An 18,968-nucleotide genomic window follows, 5' to 3' on the forward strand; every position below is an offset into this window, starting at 1 on the left:
TACCCTCCCCTAAAATAGGCTGATGGAGGCTCAAGTTTTAAAAAGAGACCAAACTAAATGACACAGTAGAGTTTTATTAAGGGAAATTATGATGCTGAGTTTGGCAGAGTTCTTCCATTTCATTATTTGGCTAAGTGCTGGCTCATGCTCTGTACATGATTTGTTGTGTAACTACTAAAAATGGTCACAGGCAACTCAGCTACAACATGCTAGGGAAACACTAAATAATACCAGAACTGAAAAGAGAGATGAGGAAGTTATAAGAAAAATGGAAAGAGAAAGGACATATAAAATATCAAAGTTAGGAAAAAAAATCTGTCTTTTGTCTCATAACCACTAGTCAGACCACCATGCACTATTTCACATGAAGGGAATTCAGAATCTGGGAAGCAAATCCGTTTTAGTGGGATGAGGCCCTAATATAAAGGGAAGAGTTTTAAAACAGTCACGAGACCTAAAGAAACAGGTCTCCCCTGCAAAGTCTCATCCCCCTAGAAGAAACAGCAATAATGCTAGCACTGCCCAGGCCTTTGGTCCCCACCCTTGTCGACCTGCCCAGGCTCAGAACAGTGAGCCCAGAGTGTCAAGGACTCTGGACTACCCTAGTGAGTAAACAAAATGGTTGCCTCTCTTTTGGAGTCTTTAAGAGCCAAAAGTATGCCACCACCATGGAAGAAAAAGCTACACAGTATATGGCACATGTTGAGTAGCCTTTATCAAAAGTGCTTGGGACAAGAAGTGTTTGGGTTTTTTTTTTTTTTTTTGGATTTTGGAATATTTGCATTATAATTATGGTTTGAGCATCCCTAAACCGAACACCCAAAATCTGAAATGCTCCAGTGAGCATTTCTTTAAGCATCAGGTTGGTATTCAAAAAGTTTCAGATTTAGAGCATTTCGGATCTTAAATTTTCAGATTTGGCATGTTCAATCTGCAACTTTAATTTAAGTTCTCTCGTGGAGCTTCTGGTGAAAGTCCAAGATCTTCTGGATCCAGTGGTGGCACTTACTGTCACATGGTAATATACCAGGCACTGCTGGGGGCTCTTTCATTAGCTCTCAATGGTCTCTCCACACTATTAGGGGCAAATCTTTCACCCTTAAGCAAACATAACAGTGGACTAAGTCAGACTTTGTTCTGGGGCTTTACTCATTTTGAATAGAAATTCAAGTTCATTCAACATTCTACTCCCTGGTAACCCTCAAAATCAATTACTTCTTTTGAGTCTTCCAAAACTTATTTGCTGAAGTAGATTTATTCCGTAAGACCCAAAACCAAGCAGTAGATCATGCCACACAGGGATTAACGAAAAGGTCTTCCTTTAATCTTCAGTTATGTATTTATTCTCCATGGCATGGCATGGTGTGCCACTTAAATTGTTCAATTTGATTGCTACCTTGGGGCACAGCTCTTGACTAACATTTGATATGTTTTTTTCTTTTATTTAGAAGGGTTGGTTGAGCCTAGATATTAGTAAGTTCCAGAATCCTTGGGGCTGGGGTAAGAGCAGGGGTAGGAGTTATGACTACTTTTTACGAAAGTCACATTTTTCAGACCTCTCTTAATGATTTAATAGTTATTTATTAAAATCATATGAAGAAATGGGAAAAGAAAAACTGTACACTCCTCCCTTCCCCCTTTAAATAAAAAGAATGGTTTAATGATCTCTTAAAGAAAATGCTTATTTAGCTTTTATGGTTTTGTGGTCATGAGGGTTTTGATGTCAAGATTCAAGAGAAAATTTTTCTGTTCTATGGCAGAGTTACTACTGATAGATTTTACTGGATTTTATTGGTTTCTATGATACATTTACACAGTATTTAGTATGTGCCAGGTTCTATTCTCAGTACTCTACATGTATTAACTCATTTAAGCCTCAAAATAATCACATGAGTATTATCTCATTTCACAGATGAGGAAGTGGAGCCCCAAAGAGATTAAGGGACTCACACAAGGTCTTCCAGTAAATGGCCAAACCAGGATTTGAATCTAGGCAATCTGGTTCCAGAGTAGGTGTACTTGACTTCCATGATATGTACCTAAATGGCTTCTTTTGAGTAACAGACTATAGGAACCTTGATGGCAGTACATAAGCCTAATCCTTTCACCAGAGCTCCTAGAACTAGTACAGTATCTCCATGTACAATGTACACTCCACTATGGAGCTGGATGTTTTCTAGTGACAATTTTCAGTTTTCAATGTTTATTGACCAAATGAATCAATTTTTATGTTGGAGGGTAATTTAGGATGCAACTGTTCTACATGGAGCAATATCTCACTAGATACTTGGATGAGATAACATTGTTTAGTAAAACAGTAATGACTTACTGAGCCAGTGCTATGTATTTAGAACTATTCAAGGTGCCGCAGGTGAGAAAAATGATATGAATATATGTGTATTACTCATCAGTCCCTGCTCACAAAGAATTCAAAGGCTCAAGAAAACACTGCTGGATGTGAAGAGAAAAAAGTTCACTTGAACAAAACCAACCAGAAAACAATTACATATTTTACCAATTTTAATGTTTTGAAAGAAATATAGCTAATGTAGCAGAGATGATCAATTCCTACTATAAAACGGGACGTAATGTGCATAAAAATAAAAAGATTTCTACATTATTTACATAAGAATTAGGTTTGCTTCATTTGCTTTTGTGGGGTGGTATGATAGAAAGGGAATATCATCTGGACTGAGTACTTCCATATTAACTCATATATCAAAATCAATCTGAGTTATTGACCCATAATGACAATACATTGATACCAAATTTCCAAGCCTATAAAATCCTTCAAGACTGACAGAGGTCTTTCTTAATGATAAGGTAACTGTAGGAGGTACCTTAAAATTTAAGATTTTAGGAGCCAATCTATGTTTCATGATAAAAGCCAGTGTGTATGTGGGGGGGAAGATGCCTCATTTCCTTCTCAACTTATTAAAACTCTTTTAAAAATACTCATTCCTGCCTTCCTCAGGATATATACATTTATCATGACATCTGCATGCCATATCTGCTATAAAAAGCCTTTTCTGCAAAGACTCTTTTCATATACATTGAGACTTTCTACCCAATAACCTGCATTTTCCAAACACCACATTAAAAACTACTGCAAGCAGCCTGAAAAAAAAAAAAAATGCTGGAACAGAACTCTTCACACAGCCTGGATTTCATTTCAGTAATTCAGAACGAGCCTTAAGCCACATTACACAGTGATGACAGTCAACACGCTGTACTGAAGCTAGAAATGCAATTCCTTTTAGTTTATTTCACCTCCTAACATACATTCATTGCACTATTTTTTTGTTTTTGTTTTTTGCACAGCCAATAGTAGCAAGCAAGCAGAAAAGGTCTAGATTTTATCTGTTGCTTGGTAACAAAAGCACCCAATAGAAATAACAGAACTATTCCCAGAATTACGGTAAGAGTGATAGGGAACCCACACTTGCCATGGGATGTGATGAGTTTCTTCAACAATTTCCTAACCAGTTTTGAATTCAATGCATATACACAAAGAAAGGAGGATGAGAAGTTCCTAATGATTCCTCTAATAACAAAATCTAAAAAGCATAACAAAATATTCAGTCAGGAATATTTCTGGAGATGTTGTAGATTAAATTGAAGCTTCATAAATACTTGAAATGTGTCTTGTCTTTGTTTCAAATGATTAGACTCAGTTAACACTTATAAGTCAACCCCCTTGAAAAGGGCTCTATTTTTGTTTTGTGAGTATGTAAACTCAATTTATTCAATTTGACACCTCCTGTACTCCTACCATCCTCACCCCTTCCCCACTCCATAGCTTGAGTCCCATCTTCCTCTTTGCAATTCTAGATTTTAATATTGTGAGTGAAAAAGAATATTGAGAGTTGAATATGTGTCTACACTTTGCTTCTTAAAAGCTTTTTGTATTGACTATTTTTTAAATTTGTATTTATAATGATTTTGGGAAGTGGTAAAATAGTTTGTTTAATACTCTTGTAGGCTTCTTGGTTTCCCACAGTTAATTCTGAGAATGATGTCCAGAAGAATGCAACACGGGGAAGGCACAACTGCTTACATCCCCTTAACCTGGGAGGTGGGGAGATGCAAAACTAAGGCAAATAGAAATAAAGAGGGAGCAATGAAAATTGTTTTCAAGGCAGGACAGTCATTTAGACATCCCAATGGTGAGGCACTGATTTCTAATTATAGCTTCTGTAGTTTGGGGTGGGGTGTAGGTGTAGACATAGTCCCATTATGTCAGTGTTAACTGAAACCATGAGAATGCAACTCTCTTTGGCATAGGAGCTATTAATTTTCATGATGCATGTAACCACTTGTGCATTTCTGAAAGACCACAACAGACTTCATCCTTCCAGGCAAAACTGCTGCTACAAGCAGGTAAATAAGAAATGTATCATGAACCATGACAAATAACGATGGAATAAGTAATACAAAGATGTGTAGTACGAGGGTACTCTTGAACCACCTGTTACTAATTAAAGGGACTTTTGGGAAGTTTGAATTGTAAAGCTCAATGGAGTGAGCTGAAATCACTGGAGATGTGGGCCCAGAAAAAACAAAAGCAAGGCAAGTGTACTTCAACTATGAAGTGTCTTTCTCTTGAAGTAACTTAAGCTTGCTGGTGCTAATGGCCTTGCAAAGGTTCAGTGATAATCAAATCATTGCTCAACTTTTAACTGCAACCCCTTTGCTGCAAAAGTAAACTGGACATCCACTCACGAAGAGAAAGTGGGAACATCTCTAAGTATGCAAACAAGACCATGATGCTTTTCATATTTCACTTTAAAGACCTCTTTGTAGGCCGGGCGCAGTGGCTTATGCCTGTAATCCCAGCACTTTGGGAAGCTAAGGTGAGAGGATCACTTGAGCCCAGGAATTCGAGACCAGCCTGGGCAACATAACGAGACCCCCATCTCTACAAAAAATAAAAAATTAGCTGGGTGTGGTGGCATGTGCCTGTAGTGCTAGCTATTTGGGAGGCTGAGGCAGGAGGATTGCTTCAGTCCCAGAGATTGAGGCTGCAGTGAGCCATGATCATGCCACTGCACTCCAGCCTGGGTGACAGAGCAAGACCCTATGTCAAAAAAAAAAAAAAAAAAAAAAAAAAAAGAAAGAAAGAAAGAAAGAAAGAAAGACCTCTTTGTAGACGAGGTGGCTGATGAGGTGGCTCTCTTCAATTAGGGAACACATCCCTTACTTTGAAAGGTCTTTTTTTCAGGCCCGAAGCAATTAATATTATTGGGCACCAAAAGAAGAAATGTTCATTTCTTGGGTTGTTCTAGATCCACCTGCAAACTGTGCTTCTTGGGCAGGAGTTAGCAGAGGTGGGAACCCATATATATAAAAAACATTACTTGGGTATCCAAACTGGTAGAGAATCTTATTTATAAATTAATCAAATGAATTTTTCAACATGTTCATTTTGAACTGTTTTTGATAGCCAGATCCTTTATTGTCTTTCCAATACCACTGTATCTCAAATTTTTTAACTGGCTGTCATACTCCAAAAATTAATGTAATAAATATTTTCTCAGGTATGCAAGTATGCCTTGCATGCTTGTATGCAGATGCATTCCACAGATGGTAGATATTTATAGAATTCTTGTTTCAGCGCCTTTAGAAACTGACTTGATGCCTATATGTTTTATTCATTTAGATAATATAATTAATTTAATTAAAGGATTTGATTTCAAGTCAGTCCTTAAATTTAGAAGCTCAGTTGTAAAGCAAAAACATTGTCTTTTTTAGGCATTCCCAATTGTGACCACAATACTTAAAGTAGCGACAAAACTTTATTTTCAGCTAAACAATTGGCAAGTTATGTTTCACTCTATGTAAATTCAGGCATATTGCTCCTATTCACGGTCTTCCCATACAACTACACAATTATCTCTTAGGCTAACATGAGAATACAATGACAATAGAATAGAGATCAAGTCTAAAAACAAAAATTGTTAGGGTTATATTTAGAAAGTAAATTTCTCAAGGCCAGATGTGGTGGCTCATGCCTATAATTCCAGCACTTTGGGAGGCCGAGGTGGGCGAATCACCTGAGGTTGGGAGTTCAAGACTAGCCTGACCAACATGGAGAAACCCCATCTCTACTAAAAATACAAAATTAGTCAGGTATGGGCGCATGCCTGTAATCCCAGCTACTTGGGAGGCTGAGGCAGGAGAATTGCTTGAACCCAGGAGATGGAGGTTGCAGTGAGTTGAGATTGCGCCATTGCACTCCAGCCTGGGCAGCAAGAGCAAAACTCTGTCTCAAAAAAAAAAAAAAAAAAGTAAATTTCTCAAAGAATTTAACAATACTAAGGTAGACAGGGGATCTTTTTCTTTCTATTAAGAAAAATTCACACCAAAAGCAACATCAGAAAGTGATTGTCTGTAATCCCAGTGCTTTGGGAAGCTGAGGTGGGAGGATCGCTTGAGGCCAGGAGTTCAAGACCAGCCTGAGCAACACAGCGCGACTCTGTCTCTACAAAAAACAAACAACCAACCAACAACAACAACAAAAACCCAAAAATTACCCAGGCATGATGGCGCATGCCTGTGGTCCCAGCTACTCACTCAGGAGGCTGAGGCAGGAGGATTGCTGGAGCCCAGGAGATGGAGGCTGCAGTGAGCTATGATTGTGCCACTGCGCTCCAGCCTGGGTGAAAGAGCAAGATCCTGCCTCTTTTAAAAAAGAAAGGAGAAAGAAAAAGTGATTGTGACTATTTCACATTGGGTCACATACCTTTGTTGCATAAGTAAGGGTGTCTGAATCTTAAATATCAAAGTCAAGCTTCTTGGTTTCCCATGGTTAATTCTGAGAACGACGTCCAGAAGAATGCAACACAGGGAAGGCACAACTGCTTACTTCCCCGTAACCTGGGAGGTAGGGAGACGCAGAACAAAGGCAAGCCTTTTCTAGCCTTCAATCCTCTAACCTGCAATCAATTGTCTCTAAACTTCTCAGTTTGGCTACCCTCCCCATCCATGTTTGTAGGTTCAGTTCTCTAAAATAGCTCCAACCTTGCAAAGTGAGGCTAACACCAAAGCAGGCTTGAGTCTGCTGTCTGGCCCTTTTTCTCCAAGAATCAACACTGAAACTCAAAGGAAGGGGAGAGGGTTAACATAAAGAAAGTACTTTTCAAACTAGCAAAGGGCTCTTGACTCTCTTTCTCTTTGGCACAAGTGTACATGCACATGCACATGCATGCACAGATGTCCAAATCACACAGCAGTGTCTTTCTGCCTTTTCAGTGGAGGATGAACATGAGGAATTGTTGAAGGAGGGCAAATGTGCTGGGTGTACCACAATGCAAATAACTTTGATCTGATTCACTGTGCACTGTTTTAGGGACTCTGACAAAAGTATGTCCAAGATTAATAATGGTTGCTGGGGTTGGCAGAAGTTCAAGAATCAGATATTATTCCTTTAATTATAACAATCATCTCCCCACTTACCCTCAACTCCACCCTCATATGCCCCAATAAATATTTGCAATTTACGATGAAAATATCAAAGAAGGAGTGAACAAAAACATACTAGAAAGAATTGTTTCCTGACAGTTTATGGCCTGGAGATGAGAGAACAAACAACATAATGAATGCAATCAATCAACTAATCCTTATTATCACCCAATTCTAATATGAAAAATCCCATGAGCACCTATTTTTCATAATAAACCATTCTTTAGAATCTTTATCCTCACTCTGGTGAATATAAGTTTTCTCTCCAACTAGAGTGACCCGTGTATCCTGGCCAGTCCACGACAGTCCTGGTTGCTTACTAACAATTAGTGACACCTGGCCAGCACGGTGGCTCATGCCTGTAATCCCAGCACTTTGGGAGGCAGAGGCAGTCAGATCACCTGAGGTCAGGAGTTCAAGACCAGCCTGGCCAACATGGTGAAACCCCATCTCTACTAAAAATACAAAAATTAGCTGAGTGTGGTGGCACATGCCTGTAATCCCAGCTACTAGGGAGGCTGAGGCAGGAGAATCGTCTGAGCCTGGGAGGTGGAGGTTGCAGTGAGCAGAGATCTCGCCACTGCACTCAAGCCTGGGTGACAGAGCGAGATTCCAAAAAAAAAAAAAAAATAGTGACACCTGTTGTCGTCTGAGCCTGGGAAGTGGAGGTTGCAGTGAGCAGAGATCTCGCCACTGCACTCAAGCCTGGGCGACAGAGTGAGACTCTATCAAAAAAAAAAAAAAAGTGACACCTGTTTTCTGTGAATAATTTGTTAATAAGCACCTCCTGATTTAGACAGTAAGTGTCCTGTTTGGATAAAAAATTATATGGTCACCCTAACTGTAGATAAACTGTGAGAGGCAATCAGGTGTCTATTTTCATGTTTGTAGTGCTGTCCAGTTTTTATGCTGTCCATTCTTCCAGTCCTCAAAACAACCAAATGGCCTCGGCAGAATCTGCTGTTGTGCATCCAGGCTTTTTAGCAATGGCCTACAATTTGGCTTTCCCTTTGAGGGCCTAAAGTTGACAGCACTAAGATCAGCCTTGCAAAGATCACTTTGCCCCAGTATATTTATGTTTCTTCCCTGGTATTGACTTATGGAAAGGTAGAGGTGGTAGGGTCCTCAAGAAGTTTTCAGATTTCATTTGGGGGAGGGGAGTGGCAGTGAAGGAGCAGTGGAACCCCTTTCCCCTTGAAATCTTGCTCAGATCCCTACTGTGTGAAGTCAAAGAAAGCAAAGATTCTCTGGTGGAACTGGGAGATAAAGGCACAGTTGCACGGTCTCACCCACAAAAGACTTCCTTCTCTGTTTCTTCTGCTCAATGAGGCCCCTAAAGCAATATCCTGCTCAAGAACAGAGTCTATCGGCCAGGCATGGTGGCTCTCACCTGTAATCCCAGCACTCTGAGAGGCCAAGACAGGTGAATCATTTGAGGCCAGGAGTTCAAGACCAGCCTGAACAACATGGTGAAACCCCGTCTCTACTACAAATACAAAAAATTAGCCAGGCGTGCTGGCACACGCCTGTAATCCCAGCTACTAGGGAGGCTGAGGCAGGAGAATTGCTTGAGCCCCGGAGGTGGAGGTTGCAAGTGAGCCGAGATCCTGCCACTGCACTCTGGCCTGGGCAGCAGAACAAGACCCTGTCCCCACCTCCCAAAAAAAAGAACATAGTCTATCTAGTCCAATTCGCTGAATTTCCCAATGAGGAAACAGGTTCATTTCATCAGCTCCTGATCACATACTACAATTTCACTTTCTGTATTTGTAATTCTGCAGAGTCATGAGTCAACAGCAGTGTAGTCCACACTAATTGTCGTAGAAACCTGTCTTCCAAAGAGCTCTGAGTACACTTTCTAACAAGGAAACATATGCTCACAGAGATTAAATGCTTTCCTAGACTATGACTAGTAGGCTGACAGTCACACAAAACAACCAAATGTGGAGCCTGTGTGTGTATGTTTGTTTGTGCAGAAAGGAAGTAGAATAAGAGCTAAAATGGGTATGGCAGTATTAACCCACTTTAAAAATTAAGATTCCTGAGTAAATATATATTCCCCCTTCTAAGAATAGCTACAAAAAAAACCCCACAATAATAATGATAGGTGAAGATTCTGATCACAGTATTGTTTAGTAACTCTAAAATGTACATGTGTAAGGACAGTGTGTGGGAGAGAAGAGGTAAGAGAGGAAGAAAAGGCTGCTATTGAACCAACAGAATTTTGGTGATTTATTTTTCTACCTTTCCCAAACGTTCTTTTAACATGAAACAAAACAAAACAAAAACAAAACAGAGAAGACAAGGAGTACTTACCACGGAGACCTTGCTCACGACATCTCCCGCAACCGCTAAGCCTTGAGCAAAAGTACGGGCTGCTACAAAAGCACGAGTAACCTGGAGCTTCAATTTGCGAGGGACATCTCCGAAGGGCTTCAGCTGCTCCGTATACTTGCTCACACATTCCAGATACTCATCTGTAAAGTGGTACTGGGAGTTCACCAGGCGGAACATCCGCTCCAGGAGGCGAGCCCAGAAGTCATTTAGCATTTCTTCCAGGTTCACATTTCCCACCACGTAGTAACGTTTCAACTCTACGAAGAGATCTTTAAATAGCTCAGAATTTTGCATGTATAAATGGCCATATGTCTTCACAAACATATCATTCAGGGATTTCTCTGCATTTTCAAGTAGTTCTTTGAAGAATTCTGAAACCAACACCAAAAAAAAAAAAAAAAAAAAAGGAAAAACGAGAGTTGTCAGTGTTTAAATAACTGCTTTTCCAGTAAATTTGAAAACTGGAAAAAAAAAACACAATTAAATTGGAAAACGTGTTTGTATATAGGGTGAATTTCTTTTGGGGAATGTGGCATCTCAGATCATTTGCCAATGAAAGGAAAGCTGTGTCACAAAGTCACTTACATAGGTGTGAGAGAGAGGAAAAAAATGAAAATTTAAACCAACAGCTTCTCAGGAGTCAGTACAATACACACATGCTCTCATTCTCTCTCTCACTTTCTCTCTGTCATAGGTGAATAAAGAAAAACTGGAAAAAATGTGCACATGAAGTCTAAAACATGAGATTTCCCTCAACTTTTTACTTAAGAATCTAAGCCAAAGTTAACCATGCCTTCTAATTGTAACCTAAGAGCAGGACAAGTGTTTTCAAAAGTCGTTATTTTACTTGGGCCTGAATTTTTTTTTCATTTCTCCTTTTCACTTATCTATATGATCATGCACTATAGCTGCCTGGAAAATGGTTGAGGCCAAAAAACATAATCAAACACCCCTACAAGCAAGCACATAAGTTTTCTGAAAATAAGTTCCTGGGTGTTTCTCTGTGACAGTAGTACAAATTGGGAGTATCCAGCTTGATCCTGGGTTTCTAAAGGATTTATACAATAACATCATGAGACTCTTTTCAATGTTCCTTCTGATAGTGTGTGTGTGAGTGTGTGTGTGTGTGTGAGAGAGACAGAGAGAGAGAGAGAGCACATGCATAATGGACTTAATAATAAATACAGCATATTTATGAGACAACATAAAAAAACTGAAAAATGTAAATGAGAATACCTGGTTATTTCAGATTTACTTTTTGGCCACCATACAGCCACAGCCTAAGTGTTAGAGATTTTAATCTCTTAACTACAAATGGCAAACTAGTTTTCTTCTGAAGCTTTCCTCAGGAACTTCAATGAAAAAACAAGCCAAAAGTGTGTTTGTAACATTAATCATTCTTAAAGAATCTCTTGCCTGGTATAAAAATAAACACCTCATGATATCAAGTTTATAAGCAGGAAATATAACAAATACCAAAGCAAAATATAAGGACCACATCAAATAAGAAACTGCCTCTGAGTAAATATGGAACAGAAAAGAAAATATGACACCTACTTCAAAGCCAGAACATTGGTGAGCTTATCAAAATGCAATAGTTCTACAAAACCATTCTCTTCTCACATTGGGTGGGCAACTCAGAGACTGGCCACTAATACCAAATAGCTTTTCAAAACCTGGACTGAGGAAACTGAATACTTTTGCAGGGAGATATATGTGTGTGACTCTCCTGACATGCCAAGAGATTCTATACCTATGTCTCTCAGCCCCTAACTCATCACTTAGTTATTCCTTGAGGCCTGAGGATGAAGTCCACAGTCCTCCCTGGTTCCAGCTTTTCAAACATTGTAGGTATGGCTTGTGTTTTTTTTTTTTTTTCTTTGCTTCTCTCCTTTTCCTTTTATCTAGTTCTTTTCCCTACTATTGCTTGCCTTTTATTTACTGGGCTTTCTTCAGAGAAAGAAAGGGAAATGGACTTCCTCTGCATAGTAAACAAATAGGCAGGTCAACTCATCCCCATTACAAGTGTGCAGCCTGACATTTTTACCAAAGCTCTCTCCCTGAAAGTGAGAGGGCAGAAACTGCACAAAGAGTTAGGTGAACAATATAAGAAGCATACCAATCAGCTACCTGGGATGGCCTTTTATTTTCTCCAAAATCCCCTGAGTGGTTCTCAAAGTGTGGGCCTGGGACCACCAGGATCAGCATCACCTGGACACTTGCTATAAATGCAAATTCTCGGCCCCACCACAGACTTACTGAATCAGAAACCCTGGAGGGTCCCTTTTGCTGGGCATCATTCCATTTTTACTATGGGCACTCTCAGCACCAGCTAGCCAACTGACTTGTCCACAGGCCAAATGGCTTGGTGGACAGGCCAAAATTTTCAGCTATCTGTGATTCTGATATACCCTAAAGTTGGAAAACAACTGCTCTAGCTGCTGAAACTTCTCCCATTTCACCTATCAGTTGCAATCACCAACAACTCAGGGGCTGTGTTGAGTATGAAGCAGTCAGGACAAGCATTAATGTTTTAATTAAGAGAAAATGTCTTTCCAATGAATTGTGTTTTTAAATAAATTTATTGCATTCCTAGGAATGACTTTTTTGTCTTGGGGACAAATTTTCTTGTGTGGAACTCTCTCAAGTAAGTGTTAACATAGATGATTAAATGTACGCAGTACTTTTCTAGAGTTCAAAGTTGAGAAGGGACCTTAAATGCCATCTGGTCCATGTCCCACACCATGCTTGAATTTTGCTAGCATCCTTGCCAAGTGGTGATTGCTCATGGAGGGCATAAAAGGCACACGTGGGTTGCGTTATTATATGACCAGTGTGTTGCACACATAGCTATCACATATTGGAAAAACAAAGCTTTGCCATCATTGAGAACAATATGCAAGCCTTGTGTGTCAATCCAGTGCTATTAATATTTCATGACCAAAAAGAGTGGATTCCAACAGCTACCACATGTCCTTCCTTATATTGAATTTTTATTATATTGCTCATAAAATTGGCACATATCAGCAGAAATTGGACATTCAGAATTACTTGAGTTGTGCTTTCAGACTCATTTAGTAAGTAATTCTCAAAACTCACTTGCATTTTTAAGGAACGTCACCTAGAGTCATGTTGGTTTTTAGGGGTGGGGTGAGGTGCGGTGTGACATTTCAAGCTTAGTTTTAATTTAAAACTTCTAATAAATGTCAAAGTTTAGCCTTTTGACAAAGTGCTGCAAGTCAAACAAACACTAAATCACTGAACTGAACACTTTACAGAAAAAGTAAAATATTATCAATCTTGGAGTTCCTCATTCAGGTCAAGAGCTTATGGGTGGATGCAGCCATATATAACATAGCTACTTTGGAGTACAAGAGAAATGGCCTAATGAAGAGGAGAATGATTTGAAACTGACATGCCCCTGTCCAACACCCACCATGGACCATACTTTGGTTTCCATGACTCACATTCTGTCCAGGAAAGTTTTAGTGTGTGTGTGTGTGTGTGTGTGTGTGTGTGTGTGTGTTTATGCTAGCGTGTACTTTAAGAGCCTAGATTGGTGCTATATACATACTAAATCCTAATTCATTTCATCATTCAGAAAATTTATTTTCTTTCCTTCACATTTTAAAAGACTCTTTAATGTGGCTATATAAGTTGCAAATATGAAGACCATTTGGGTGAGCATATGGTTAATAAATGCTTGAGAAATTCTATAAAACTGATAATAACGAGTTAAAACGTCATAATTTCTCCAAATGGGTATGCAATTTGACAAGTATGTACTGAGTGGCTCTTATGGGCTCAAATCAAAGCACATGGTGTTTTGCCATGCATCTTAACCTTCTTCCTGCACAATCAGACCATAATGAAAATTTCTGGTAAGACAAATTTCCCCCATCCAATTCACCTTTACCATACACTGCCACTCTCCACATACGGTTTTATGAGAATACCAGAGATTTTTTTAAACATCTATAAAATTGTTAATCCCTCATTACATACAAAAAGTTCCTAAATATTCATATATTTAATCTATGAGAGTCAACCAGACAAAAATCAGGGGATCCAGAAGACCCAGACTCATTTCTTTTTAGATGGATTCTTACTAGCCCTGTTGCTTGGGACTATTCTACCTATGCCTTTTGCCTCAAAGGGACCTCATAAGGATGGCAGACATAATTTAAATTCTAAAATCCATAGCAATTAGGTACAATATCAACCAAAGCATAATAATTTGCTATTAGAAAGAAGGAGAAAAAATCCTTTTGCATCTGTTCCTCCTATTAAACTAGCAGCTCGCATGTTCTTGCATAATTCATTCACATCCCCAATCCTCCTTTCTATTTCCATGACATTTACTTCTACAATGAGGAATGAAGCATAAATTAGCCATTCAGATCCTGGTCCACAGCCATCAATAGCAACTTCAGTAATCGCTGCAATGTTCATCTCCATTTTTTTTTTTTCAGTCATTCTCAGAACTCAGAATCAGGGTCAGATCTTAACTGCTGAAGAAGAGCTGTACAGGCCCTAGACACCTAGCAATCATTGCTCATAATCATTATGCCTGAAACTAATTACAATACACTTGGTGACTAAGAGAGAACCAGCCAAGAGCAATGTAAACCAGGATTCCACAACGATCAAAAGCCAAGCAAATTGGAAGTTAGATCTGTGCAGCAATTGCTTGTATTCATGTAAAAATGCTGCTCAGGGAATCTGTTTTAAGTAAAGCTACTGGTGTCTGAAAGAAAGTTTGAGAGGTGGTGGTTTGCAAGGATTTGAAATATAGTGTCTGTGATCAGCGTTTATTTCCCCTTCAATTTTCAGTTTGAAGGCTTAAGTATATACGTTCTAAAGATAAAGCAGCTGCTACTCCTTGAGCTCATGAATGGCCACTCAACACAGGATGGAAATAAACACTGTAACATGCTATGAATCTAAAGCAGGAGGACACAGTGGGAAAAACAGGAGATCTCTCATTTGGGGACTGTATGACCTTGCTTGGGCAAAAGGCCTAATCTCTCTGAGCCTCTTTTATCCCATCCATAAAATGGGGCTATTATCACTCACCTCATATGGATAATGCTTGGCATAAAGTAGATGCTCAACAAATAAACATTATTACTAATATGTGAGATGATAGTGTTGTCACTCTTAGAGTTTCTTTGTATCTACAATCCTTTAAAAAAATCTTTAAAGAGTGGTTTTTATCTTTCCTAGTGGAGTCAAACATTATCCATCTGAGGGGACATAAATGAAGCCAAAGCTGCTGGAGGTCTTCTAAGAAGACGCAAGGCCTTATAAAATTGGGAACTGTTTATCCTAAGGGAAATGCTTAATGGTTCTACCTTTAAAGGTTGTGAAACGTCCCAGACATCTATGAGGGTGGGAGTGACTGCTGGGTGAAAAATAGGGAATGGGGAAACCTCACCCTTGAGAAGAGAGCTTACATTATATTAAACAAGAGAATACCATACACACACCACACACATATAAAAAATAAGAATAAATCAGCAGGTCAACACCCCCCACCCATGTATTTCATTTGCATACTACCTTCTTTGCCAGAAGTCCACTTGGTATAAGGATTGAGCTAGGGAAGTGTAAGTACTTTCCAGTTCTAAAATCTAATCATTCTAAATGCAAGTAGTACTAATTTAACATGGGAAAAACTAGAGTGAAAAGACAAAACTTTTCCATATAAAAGTTTTCTATGTAAATATCCTGTCTTTTAAAAAAGAGAAGAACATCATGTACTTCTGGAACTTCTATCCCCAGCTACTTGTCTTGCATCAAATAAACATTCAAAATTCTTGAAATAGGCCAAAGAACCTCCAGTTCTGCTACTAAATGCCACATTAGTTACTCCTTTATAAACAATCAACTGGCTATTGATTAATGCATTCTAGAATTAACCCATAACTTTAAGAGATTGGGGCCCTTTTCATTTGATCCATTTTTTTTGGTGCTATAAATTACCACCTGGTATTTACATTATTAGGAAGCTGCCTTTTACATATAAGGATTGATTTTTCTCTTACTATAAATACTGTATTTCATACCCCTGGTGTGGCATGCAAACATTAAGTTACTAGATCAACAGAAGTGCTGAAAAAAGAAGCCTCCTTGTAAATGCTACAAATCATACCTTTCAAACTTCTAAGAAAATTTAAAGAGTTACACCCATCGACTCTTTCACCTAAGATCAAGTAATTAATGAAGAACAGCAAACATAAGCATATAAAAATGTAAGGAAAAAAAGGAAAAGCAGCAAGCATTTTACTGACAGCCTGAAATTTGATTTATCACTATCTCCTCCTGCTTTGCTTTTTTGATAAAGTCTGCATACGTTTTTTTGTTTGTTTTTTAAACAGGCATTTTTTCTAGAGCACGGCATAATCTCACTCTTCTAAAGAGTGCCTGCTAAGGCTAGTGTACCAAAAGATCATATACTCAACTTATGTTTATCAATTGATAGCAAATCAATATGCTGCTCCTTGGCCAGGTGCAGCAGCTCACACCTGTAATCCCAAAACTTTAGGAGCCCAAGGCGGGAGGACTGCTTGAAGCTAGGAGTTTTAGACCACCCTGAAAAGTGAGACCCCATCTCTACAAAAATGTAAAAACTTAGCCAGGCATGGTGCTGCATGCCTGTAGTCCTAGCTACTAGGGAGGCTGAGATGGGAGAATCGCTTAAGCCCAGGAGTTCAGGCTGCAGTGAGCTATGATTACACCACTGCACTCCAGCCTGGGCAACAGAGTGAGACCCTAAGTCTAAGCAAACAAACAAACAAACAAACAAACAAAAAACAGGCTGCTCCTTGGTGGACAGGCCAATCACCAGCTATAGCTCTTATTAGGAGCTATTAGCATATCACAGAGTACTAGGGGATTCTGCCAAAATAAGATCAGCCTTTCTTCCCAAAGTTGCTTTTATTCGTGAACACATTTTGAATGCTAAGGCTCCAAGGGAATAAATACAATGTTTACTGATGGCCCCCATCTTTGGCTAATGTGGCCAGGGACACAGGCTCAGTATTGTAAGGTCCCTTTTGCTGGGCATCATTCCATTTCTACTAAGGGCACTCTCAGTACCAGCTAGGCAATTGGCTTTAGCATGCCCAGAGTTCTGTGCATTCGGAAATGCCCAGAGAAGGTTTCAGACACGTATAAGTAAGCTAGGGAGCTGGAGGAGCCATTGCAAGTGTTCCATGTACTAACCTCTATGTGGATCAGTCAGAGAGGTACCATATAGCTTCAAACACACATCTCATAATAGAGTCTATCTGTTAATAATCTAATGTCAAGAGAAAAATCAGGCCAGGCACAGTGGCTCACGCCTGTAATCCCAGCACTTTGAGAGGCCAAGGTGGGCAGATCACCTGAGGTCAGGAGTTCGAGACCAGCCTGACCAATATGGTGAAACTCTGTCTCTACTAAAAATACAAAAATTAGCCAGGTGTGGTGGCATGCGCCTTTAATCACAGCTACTTGGGAGGCTGAGGCATGAGAATCACTTGAAGTGGCTGAAGTGAGCCAAGATTGAGCCACTGCACTCCAGCCTGGCCAACAGAGTGAGACTGTCTAAAAAAAAAAAAAAAAATTCAGAACATGAAATAGCAAATCATTATGATACCAATTTGCATGTATGTATATGCATTATCTATGTACACAAAAAGATTAGGTAAATACAAGAGTGACGGTTGGGTGCTGGGGATCAAGGATAATTTTTTTCATTCTATCTTTCTTGATTTTGTTCCCCCAGATATTTCAGTGACATTTTATAATCAGAAAAGTGATATACCTTCATGCTTTCAAAAGTAACTTTATTTCCCTTTATTCCCTTCATTCTATTTAACCACTGGAGGATTTGATGTATTTTTCTACTTTTCCAAATTTTCTACAGTGAGCACTGTAATACTTAATAAAAAGAAAAACATTATTTTAAAACTTCACCAAAGCAGTTTCCATATTTTTCATAAAGAAATATATAATTTTTTTCCTAAAAAGTATTCCTCATTATAGCAACTTGAAAAATATGGACAGGTAAGAAGAAAATATAAATATAATCCCCACTGCTAAAAGACAGTAACAATGGCTTATCAAATTTCCTTCCTCCCTTTTTCCTATGAAATACATGTTGTTACGTGGTTGAAATAAAATGTATTTACACCGTGTTCTTATGTAACACTATATGGTTAGCATTTTCTATGTGATTAAAACTTCTTCAGAAGCATCATTTTTTTTTTCGAGACAGAGTCTTGCTCTGTCACCCAGGCTGGAGTGCAGTGGTGCAATCTCAAATCACTGCAATCTCCACCTCTCTGGTTCAAGTGAGTCTCCTGCCTCAGCCTCCCGAGTAGCTGGGATTACAGGCGTGCACCACCACACCTGGCTAATTTTTGTATTTTAGTAGAGATGGTGTTTCACCATGTTGGCCAGGCTCGTCTCAAACTCCTGACCTCAAGTGATCCACCCATTTTGGCCTCCCAAACTGCTAGGATGACAGGCGTGAGCCACTGCACCCAGCAGAAGCATCATTTTTAATGGCTGCATACAATGACACCACATGGACGGAGAACAGGGTAATCATTGTGGGGCATGCAAGCTTATTTCCAATTTCCTACCACTAGAAATAATGCTGTGATGAACATCCTATTAACATCGTACATAAGTGTTTATGCAGATCTTTCTTTCCTTGGGATGCACATCCAGAAGTGGAATTACTAAATCAATGAGTATGAACATATTCAAAACTGCTGACACACTGCCAAATCTATCTGCAGAAAGGGTGTGTCCATGTACCATCCTTGCTGTTAGAGTCATATTTATTACAAGAGTTTCCATTGCTCTGCTAATTCTTTCGAGAGAGGGTGATGACGATGGGTGTGGACAATGAACAAGAAAGGGCTGAAGCCTGTCTGCACAGGGAATTCTCTCAATCAATCGGTTGGAGTCAGTGCTAGATCAACTAAGCCCTGTTCTTTGCCTGGACAGACAGACACATAGAAGTAGAGCAGGCAGTGATGAACAACATTCCAAACTCTCAGGCCCAAAGAGCAATGAACCAACAGAGTTGATAAAAGCAGTTCATTTGAAGCTCTTCTATGTATTTACTTCCCTCCAGACAGATCCATTGCTTCTTGCTGATGTCATGCCTTCTG

General features: G+C 39.3%; 1 protein-coding gene across 1 annotated transcript in view; it reads right to left on the reverse strand.

Annotated features, from left to right (window-relative positions):
- The window catches only part of GPC4 (glypican 4), a 114,543-nt gene that overhangs the window by 13,367 nt on the left and 82,208 nt on the right, over positions 1–18,968 (reverse strand). Inside the window, exon 3 of the mRNA XM_003814499.6 lies at positions 9,778–10,169. Within this exon, the coding sequence (XP_003814547.1) occupies positions 9,778–10,169 (392 nt within the window). The remainder of the gene's footprint in view (positions 1–9,777; positions 10,170–18,968) is intronic.

The sequence above is a fragment of the Pan paniscus genome, chromosome X (genome assembly GCF_029289425.2).
Source record: "Pan paniscus chromosome X, NHGRI_mPanPan1-v2.0_pri, whole genome shotgun sequence".
NCBI classification, from domain to species: domain Eukaryota; kingdom Metazoa; phylum Chordata; class Mammalia; order Primates; family Hominidae; genus Pan; species Pan paniscus.